The 10504-nt window shown below is 41.1% G+C and overlaps 1 protein-coding gene across 1 annotated transcript; it reads right to left on the bottom strand.

Moving 5' to 3' along the window:
- Positions 1–7690: 7690 nt before the first annotated feature.
- On the bottom strand, positions 7691–9189 carry LOC126401278 (reticulon-4-like). The gene is made up of 2 exons (XM_050062443.1): positions 8923–9189; positions 7691–8453 (listed from the first exon to the last, which is right to left on the bottom strand). The coding sequence occupies exons 1-2, from the start codon at positions 9079–9081 to the stop codon at positions 7917–7919; spliced, it is 696 nt and encodes a 231-aa protein (XP_049918400.1). The 5' UTR covers positions 9082–9189; the 3' UTR covers positions 7691–7916.
- Between the last annotated feature and the right edge of the window lie 1315 nt (positions 9190–10504).

The following is a 10504-nucleotide window of genomic DNA, read 5'->3' as shown; positions in this document are numbered from 1 at the left end:
GTGGAGCTGGACTCTTTGACAGCAGTGTCAGACAGGAGGATGCTGTCGAAGGTGCGGGCGATACTTCAGCATGGCTCTCACCCTCTCCACAATGCTCTGGTCGAACAGAGGAGCACCTTCAGCCAGAGACTGACTGCTCCTAAATGCACCACTGAGCGCCACAGGAAGTCATTCTTACCTGTGGCCATTAAACTGTACAACTCCTCCCTCTGATGATCGGACTCATTTGGCTATTTATAAAACAAAACACACAATATAATTACTCATTCTGATTTCATTTATAATGCTACAACCATTTCATTGTATATTGTATATATTTCAGATTGTCTACTTTACTATTTTATTATTTATTTTATTTTATTGTCTACTTTAATATTTTATTTTATTTCAATGTCTACTTTAACATTTTATTTTATTTTATTTTAATGTCTACTTTAATATTTTATTTTATTTATTTCATTGTCTATTTTAGTATCTTATTTATATCTCCATCTTTATCTCTTGTTTCCATTCATGCTGTATTTCTATTTCTACTTTGCACGGAGCATTGGAACAAAAACAATTTCCCCCCGGGGATTAATAAAGTATTCTGAATCTGAATCTGAATCTGAATTTGGAATCCCAGCAGCAGCATCCCTCTCTTTTATCTCTACCTACAAAGCTCTGCATACTTTCCTCAACATGCTTGCTGAGGATGCACAGAAGGTGTTTACAAAGGCCCTGGGTCTGAACACCTCAGTGTGATATCATGAGCTGAACGGAAATGTGGCACATTTAAAACTAAATTCTAGTTTTCTAATCTAGCGGCACATTACATCAAACACTTTGAGCAAATCATAAAATGTGATGATTTCTATCAAAGTACTATATTTTTTTCTAAGTGAAATAAATGTTTGAGTGATCAAATAAAATGTTCATTAAAATGAGCTGAAGTAATTGATTTTGTCATAGCATGAAACCCAGTGTTTGCTCTATATGAATTCTTCATGTCACATACCAGAAGAGACAGAACACAAGATATTCTGCTCCTTCACAACCATCGAGTGAACACATGCTATCATCATATTGTTATGACATTTTTTTAATGGCAGCCTCAGTGAAAATGTAAAAAATATATATAAGATTAAATATCTGTTGTGTAAATATCTGAATGTAATTCATTCCACTGTCTACAATGGATTGGACCGTACTTACTGTGTTTAAAATTAACTATATTATTTTTTACACAACTCTTCATAAATAAACCTGATTTAAATCTAATCAACATGTAAATAAAGTGACAGCAACTTTTGTTGTAGTTTGAAGAACCTCCGGTGGTTTTAATGCTCAGCAGCATCCAGACATGGTTTGTGTGTAGATTGTGCATGTCTTGTGTTGATCAGTTTAACAAACAGTCTGCATGTAAGACTCACTGACTGTAATGGAAGGAAATCTTGGTACTGCTAAACCTCTATAGCATAAAAGTTGTGTATATATTGTATTATAGAAAGAAATGTTTTTATTTGGCTCCATATCCAGATTCTGGAAGGACCAGCCTGCACAGGAACACCACCTGACCTTGTTTGAAATAGTGACGTAAACCTGCATTCTGAGGTTAGAGGGTAAAATCACAAATGCCTAAATTTTAATGGCATATGCACCAAGGTTTAATGTTTATTCTTTGCCTGTGAGTTGGTACTACATTTTATGGCGGAAGTGTTAAGTGTTTTTCACACACCTGCCCTGATTGCTTCGAGCATACTTAAACGCCACTTCCGTAACCATAGCTACACACTGAGGAAGACTTTCTGTCGAAACATCCGTGTACTGGTATTGCCATCCAAGCTGGTTTATTAAACTTACCAAAAGAACATTTGAGAGTGCTGGCGCTTTTTCACTGTTTTTGACCGTGCACCTTACAAGTGTATTTATTTTGAGAGTGCTTGCTTTTTCCTACGTGATATGCAACAAGGTCCACAAGTACACCCTGCATCATTATAAAGGGACAAGAATCACAAAGAACGTTTTATATGGACAGCCCAAGTTGAGAGGATGAGCTTACAATGTTATCAGGTCATAAATTGATTCATTCTATTATCGCTGGCAGAGCCCCCTATCAAGGGTCTTCTGGCTTGACTCAGAAGTTGAGAACAGGCAGCTCCAGGGTCACGTGCAGCTCTTTAGCCCCTCTCCAGCAGCTCCCTGAGACTTTGACAAAATATTATATGGAATTGAAACATTTTTTTAACAAAATAGTAAAAGATAAACATTTTGATTTTGTTCTTCCCCCATTTGTGGCGCCCCCTGTGGATGACGGGGCCCTTAGCATTCTCCTGTATCGCCTATGCCAGAGGTCAGCACTGAGATGAGTGGACGTGACCGCAGCCAGATGGCCCGACATGACTCTGACCTTTGGGTAGCTTAGGAGAAGCAGTTGTTGCCAGAGCTGGTTATCAGAAAAACAGGAAACGCCCTTTAATGTGTATTGGAAAGCTTGTGGGTGTGTCAGCTGATACTGCTTGTTTGTTAGATGTTATAAATTGTTATGATGTATCAAATGTTTGGATTTCTTGAGCAGAGTTGGGTAAGGGTTACTCTAAAAGTAATCAAAGTACTTTACTGCGTTACTTTTTAAAAAAGTAACCAGTTACTTTACTGCGTTACTCCGTGAGTAAAGTAACTCAAGTACTTTAAAGTACTCTCAACGTTACTCCCTGAGAAAAGTAACTCAAGCACTTTTAAAGTACTTTTGAGTATTCTACATTTCCTATTGGGCAATGGACCACAGGGCGCTAAGCCTACATGTTTTTGTCTCCAAAATTAAAGTTATGGACCACTTGCCCTTCACTGAGATCCAATTCTCCCATCACAGCCGTCACGTTGACCAGTAGAAACACAGACGATCTGCTGCCGTAGACAACTGTATGACAACAACACCCCAGCGTTTTTAATATTTCCTCTAGGGATGTTACCACACAGAGTAAAAGGGGGAAATGATGGTGAGAAACAGCAGAGGCACTTTGCCAACCCAGTGAGTATCAAGCTAGCAAACAGTGCTACACCCTCACAGTCGGACATAAAGTAATAACATTAACAAATAGTGGCGGGGCTTTTACTCACCACAACTGCAGAGGCTACCAGCTTCATTTGAAACAAGACTACATCAGGGGTGGCCAACCAGTCAAAGACCAAGAGCCACAAAAATTACCATGGTACTATAAAGAGCCACATCATACACGTGTGCTTACAAACGCACTCCCTCTCTAACACAAACACGAAATGACATAAAATCAAAATCCATACATTTCCAATTTTCAAAGCCAGATTTCTTTATCTCACACACAAATGAATAACCATTTATAGAGATACACACAAACACAGTCTCTCCCTCTCTCATACTCTCTCCACACTGTGTTGTCACGGTACCAAAATTGGAATCCACGGTACGATACTAGTCAAAGTATCACGGTTCTGAGTAGTATCACGATACCACAGCAAAAATGAGGCAGATGTGCCTTTTGTCATTTATAAAAAAGATAAATCACTTTTCTATAATACATCAATGATATTTCAATGGAATAAATTACTTATTGACTTATTCATACTTGAAAAACAGCATCAATAAGTGATTAACATAGGGGGGGATCACAATAAAATAAATTTAGACTCCACCATAGACAACGGCAGCATTTCTTCTACCACCTAGCGAGCCACAAGCTTCATGACTTCTTTCGGACTGATAGGTTTAACGTTATCTCCGTTATTAGAACCAAAAGACAGTCATTGCTGTTTTGGAGCTGAAGGACCAGCGTTCTAAAAGTAACGGAAGTAACTGATGTCTTATAGAAAATGTACTCAAGTATTTGATTACTCAAACAGCAAACTAACGCGTTAGGTCACTCGTTACTGCAAAAAGTAATCAATAACGCGTTAGGTCACTCGTTACTGCAAAAAGTAATCAAAGTATTCTATCTTACCCAACTCTGATCAGCACTCACGGAATGCCTCTCATCCAATCAAATTACTCGGTCGGAACTAACTGTTGTATAATCAGTGTTAGTTCTAGGGACCTGCAGTACTAACCAGTATTGCGAGTGTGTGTTACTGTATGTGTTGCAGCTCTCCAGCCAATAAGTGATGTCAAATGTCAGGGTAATTTTTGAAGAAGTCCCTTATGAATAAAAACAAATGCTGGTCCCTTCTAACAGACAGAGAGGGCCAACCGGCTTTTTGATAAAGCAAACAGTGATGTGTGCCAGAGCTGTCTCCAGTTATAAATCTAACTGTGCGTTCACACCGGGCGCGAGTGAAGCGAATTACTCGCGCGTAACGCAAGTAACGCGCCGCGCGTAAAGCCTGATTTATGGTCCTGCGTTAAATCAACGACGTCGCTGCGTCGTTGCCGTGACGCCGTCGTGAACCCTTCAAACTTCTCCGTCACTCCATTTCGTCGCGGTGCAATTCACTGCCAGAGCGGTAGGGGGCTGCGTTCCTTTCCTGAGTGGTGAGTGAGAGAGAGTCTTGCTGGAGTTGGAGTTGTTGGATGTCAAAGAAAGTATGTTAATACTGCAACATCTACATCGCAACAGAAGAAGGAGGAGGAGAAGTAGGAGATGGGATGTGCGCCCATTGAACCAATCGAGGCAGAATACAGGCGAATTTTCAGTGCTTGTTCGACCTCTGCGAGACCTGGACGAAGAAATGCACTTCAGGTAACTACAGTTCTCAGGCATCATGCCTGATTTCAGGCATAGAGCAGTCTCAAATTCATATGATACTTATTTCAGATGTCTTGTTACCATTGTTTTATTACATGGTGTGTATTTAATGTTTTATGTAGGACTAACGAGATGGAAATTAGCTTTCTGCTAAATCTGGTGTGCCCATCTTCTCGTTTCTTGTAAATGATCAATGCAAGCACATGTCCCTAAACTAACTAAATAAATAAATAAAATAAATAAATAGCCCATTTCCACCAGTAAAATAAAAATAAAAAATCCCCATGCAAAGTCATAATTATGACATTTGAGTTTAAAAGTTGAAGTTATGTGATAAAATGTTATATAAAAAAGTTATAGTTTAGAGATAAAGTCAAAATTATGAGATAAAATGTTGAAATTATGAGATAAAAAGACATATTTATGAGGTAATTGTGACCTTTTTCTCATAGTTTTGATTCATCATGGGGATTTTTTTTGCTTTTACTTGTGGAAATGTGCTTTCATACATTGTATACATTTTCTCCTGGACAACTTTTCAGGCTCACAAATCTTTTCTTGCTTTTTTTTCTTGTTTGCTCCTGCAGGTACTTTAGAATGTCGGCAAGTCGATTTGACGATCTGCTTCGTTGTTTGCAGCCGCTGATATCTCACCAGAGCACACACTCCATGCCTGTTGATGCTGCCCAGAGACTTGCAGTCACTTTGAGAATTTTAGTGTCTGGTGGCAGCCAACAGGCTGTTGCAGCAAGCTACAAGTTGTCCTCCAGCACTGTGTCTGCTGTACTGTCAGAGGTCTGCAAAGCTTTATGGAGGGCCCTGCAGCCTGAATTTCTTCCATGCCCTTTAACTAGCCAGTGGGAAGCTATTGCTGCAGACTTTTGGCGATTGTGGAACTTCCCGAACTGCATAGGAAGCGTCAACGGGAAGCACGTCAACATAAAGGCACCGCCACGCTACTTCAACTACAAGGGTTGTCACTCCATTGTTATGATGGCAACGTGTGATGCAAGGTATTGCTTTTTTATTATTATTATTATTATTATTATTATTATTATTTTGATTTTATTATTTTCATTAACAAATGAACAACATACAGACAGTATACAAGAAAACAGCAAACAACAGAAGACGCAGGGGTTACATTACATAAAAAAGTTGTATTGGGTACAGATATTTAGTGTTTTATTAGCCTTTAGATCAGTCAAATTATTAAGTAACTTAAAATAATGCTCAATTTCTTTCTGATAGGTATCGCTTCACCAAGTTGGACGTGGGCGGATATGGAAGGGAAAGCGATGGAGAGCAAATTTGGTTTGATGCTGCTCGACCATGAGCTCAATCTGCCCGCACCAGCAAAACTCCCCGGAACAGAAGTCCAGATCCCCCATGTGATTGTCGGTGATGCTGCCTTCCCCCTACACTGCAATCTCATGCGTCCCTTCCCAGGTACGGCACACACTTAATTTCACACTTAATTTTCTTTGTAATGGCCACTTACTTTTGTTTGTAATTCACATGATTGTGACACAACAATGTTCTATTTATTAATACTCTACTGTCTACTTTCCTATGCAGGGACAAGTCTGAGCATGGAGAAGCAGACCTTCAATTACCGTCTTTCCAGAGCCAGGCGGGTTATTGAAAACAGCTTTGGAATCATGGTGGCAAGGTGGAGGATTCTTGGGCGACATGTTGAGTTCCTGCCAGAGAAGGCCGTGGATGTTGTAAAGGCATGTGTTGTCCTGCACAACTACCTGGCCTACACCAACGAACTGAACACACCAGAGACCAGATACATACCACCTAGCTTTGCGGACTCGGATTCAGGTGGATCAGTGGAGCCTAGGGAGTGGCGAAGACTGGTAGCAGGGGACTCAAATCTGGTGGGATCCATAGATCCCTCACAGCAAGGAGCCGTTCCACCAGAGCTGCCCAGGCTGTCCGCAATGATTTGACTGCCTTCTTTCAGTCACCGCAGGGAATTGTGCCATGGCAGAATGACATAGTGTGCCGTGGCACTCTTGGCTAGTACAGATCAAATTCTGAATACTGAAAGTACATTGAGTCAGTGAGGAAAAACTGAGACATGATATTATTGAAATTGCTCATATTGCTGTCATCATGTTTTGTAAATGGATGTTTTGGGAATAAACAAGTCCAAATGTGTGTTGTGATAAATGTTTCTATGTTTTCATAGTATCAATATTTTTATCTATGAAATATTCAAAATTATGTATCATTATTTCCCAGAGGCCAATGCAACATTCCTTTTGAGTGGAGCAAAATAAATACAATTTATTTCCTCATCCCAGTATTGTTTTTGTAATTCCACTAACAACAGCTACAGGTGATAACGAGAGAAAAATTCACATTCACGGTTCACATTCACTTCGGGATGGTTAAAATTGTTTTTCGCGATGATGATGAAAAAAGTTAGTCTGGAGCCCTGGTTTTCAGAATGGTGTACATTTTTAACTACCATGTGAGTGTGAATAAATTTCACTTGTGTAATGAACTTAGTTTTTTCCCATGCATTGGTAATGTGCAGGAAGTACAAAAGGGCAAAAATCCAACATTAATAAAAACTCAAATATTATTATATTATTATATATATATTATAAATATTAATATACCTATATAGATGTGTATATAAAAAAGAAACTATATATATTAAACTATTATATGAACTAAAACAGTGCAAGACTGGTACATTAATGTACAAGTATAAAGTGTAACTCGCATTAAAACAGGTGAATATTTAAACATATATAATTCATGTTTATTAGTGTTCACTTGTTTTAATGAGTTACATTTTTACACTTTAATAGATTATAGCAATAGTTTTGTGTGTGTGTGTGTATATATATATATATATATATGTATGTACACACACTGGACTATGTTATCATATACCTAATAATTGATGAAAATAAAAATACATGAAATTCTCAGAGTCAGATTCAGAGTGGACTTTATTGCAATAACAACAAACAAACTTGTAAAGTATAAACTTAAGTATATGTGCAATGGTCCAGTGCAAGAAAAGTAGACAAAGGTGCGTTGATGCAAAATTAGAAAGGTGCATTAACATAACAAATTAACAAAAGAGATAAGGACAACTATTTACACTGTGCAAAAATGGAAACCAAATTAAAATACAACCAAAAAAATCACACAAACACACACACAAAGAAAAGAGCACTTTTATCTTAAAGTTCACTGCTGCTTCACGCTGTCATGCAGTAGCTGAAGAACTGTAAACGTGGCGTCAGGCCGCTTCTCATCAGGCACCCTCCTGAGAAAATCAGCCACAGTCTCACCAAACCTGGAGCACTCATCCCTGGTGTCCTGTGCCAACCTCTGGTGCAGTTCCAACCGCTTGTCATGAAACTCAGCCAGCTGCTTCATGAACAGCTCGTCCTGGTCCCTGCGCTTCCTATTCTGTCCCATCGGTGACACAGGAGAGGACAGCGGGGACAGCAGCGGGGACGGCGTGGATGTCGAGGGCAGCGGGGACGGCTGAGTGGACACCGAGGGCAGCAGGGACGGCTGAGTGGACATTGAGGGCAGCAGGGATGGCTGAGTGGACACCGAGGGCAGCAGGGATGGCTGAGTGCACACCGAGGGCAGCAGGGATGGCTGAGTGGACACTGTGGGTTGCTGTGAGCAGGATGACGGCGGAGGGTCATCTGAGGAGGGTGACAATGGCTCCATGCTGGATGCTGGAAATGTTTGGAGAGAGGGGGTTCCTTCCTGTGATAGTGAAAAAGCAGACATTTTAGTAAAATGCAACATACACATTAATGCAGCATTACTACTAATTCAAAAATATCTTATAATAACACACAGAGGGAGCATTTTACTACACAATAAGTATTTTTAAGTACATTTTGCTGATAATATTTACGTACTTTAACTTAAATAAGGTTGTGAATGCAGGACTTTAACTTGTAGTGGAGTACACACTGTGGTATTAGTATTTTTTATGTAATAAAGGATGTGGAATCTTTGTCCACCACTGCCTATAATGTGTAGTTTTTGTTAGAAATGCATGGATTAACGGAGCTATGAAGACGGCATGAGTTCTGTGGAAAACAATAAGTTGGGGGGGGGGGGGGGTGGACGACGACATTATGGGCTTTGTTTATCATGCCCTAGCATTGTTAGCTTTGGTCGCCCAAACCGAGAGGCTACCAGTAAAGAAAAATGAACTTATATTTACCTGTGCATCATAATTTGACTCTGTCTCTCGATGCTTCACGTGTGGAGCCAACCAGGACAGAAAGGTGTAGAAAGCGGGGACTTTTTTTCCACCTGGATCCCCGCTTCGTGAGGCCAACTTTTTCCTCAGGCGAAGTATTTGTCCCTGAGGTTTTTTCATCTCTTCAAGCAGTCCGCCACTTCCAGGCCAATGTTACGTTAGGCTGACCAAACGTCCTCTTTTGCCCGGACATGTCCACTTTTCACGTCCCGTCCGGGGCGTCCAGGGGCCTTTTATAAGCTGATGATAATGTCCGGTTTTNGATTTTATTTATTTTTACACTACATTTTCACTGAAAGCTGACCGAATCCGACCCGAGCCGAATACAGTTTATAGCTACATTTTTGACCAACCCCGGCCGACCCGTCGGGTACCGTCGGGCTCGGATCGCCACACTCTAGTGTGTGTATGTGTCCCCTGTTGGGGCCTATCTGAATTTCTGTCTTTGAGAGATATTATTTTGTAATATAACGGAATTTTCTATCCATACATATAAATTTTAAATATATTAAAATGATAAGGCATCTTTGAGTAAACTGCGAGTATCATTTAAGTAGGCTATGTCGTGGCCGGCCGAGTGTCCTCTTTTTTGGAAATCAAAATATGGTCACCCTATGTTACGTGTGCCATCTGGCAGTCCTTGTAGTGAGGTGATGAGGAGTTGTAGAGGTGTTCATATTTTCTAACCTCCTCAATGAGTCGCTCCTTGACTTGATCCATGCTCAACAACAAGATGTTTAAAGATGGCGTGGATGGCGGAATCTGGAAATACGGAACCGGAAATGCGTTGCTACCAAGCAAACCAATCACAGCCCTGTCGCCTCGACGTGTAGTTACATTTTTGGGGAGGTGCACGTCAGGCTACGCCAGGGGCTACGGCGATCCTTCTGCGTAGCCACGTACCCTACGACATAGCGACGTCGTTGATTTAACGCAGGACCATAAATCAGGCTTAATGCGCGAGTTTGGACGCCGGACCATTTTGTTAATTCGCGTTATCACGTGAGTAGCAAGCCCGCCCATTTTCACTAGATAACAACATCTGGCCCGCCATTCTCTCCTCAACCATGGCTGAGATAACCACCATCGCTGCTTTGTACCTGCTCTGGAAGTCCCAGATGCGTCGGAGGGCCAAACACCGTCGTTTTTGGGTTCACCCTATCCTGCAGAAGCGCATCCAGCTCGGCGAGTTTCACCACCTCCTCCAGGAACTCTGTCTGGATGATAGCCGCTTTCAGCAGTACTTCAGGCTGACAGGGGCCCAGTTTGAGGACCTGTTGGCGAGGGTTGGCGCCAGGATCTCCCGGCAGGACACCAACTACAGGCGCTCCATTTCAGCTGCGGAGCGCCTGTCCATCTGTCTCCGGTGAGTAGCAGTTTATTGTTGTGTCAACAACTGGACGTCAGGGCGTCAAGACGTCACTGACGCGTCTATCGCGTCACGCCCGGTGCGAATTCGCATCTAATCGCGTCTTTGCATTGACTTTGTATGGAATCTCAACGAATTCGCACTCGGTGTGAACGCACAGTAAGGACTGAATGG

This window comes from Epinephelus moara, chromosome 14 (assembly GCF_006386435.1).
Source record: "Epinephelus moara isolate mb chromosome 14, YSFRI_EMoa_1.0, whole genome shotgun sequence".
Taxonomy (NCBI): Eukaryota; Metazoa; Chordata; class Actinopteri; order Perciformes; family Serranidae; genus Epinephelus; species Epinephelus moara.
Note: the sequence above shows the minus strand (reverse complement) of the source record. Positions and strands in the feature narration are given on the sequence as shown.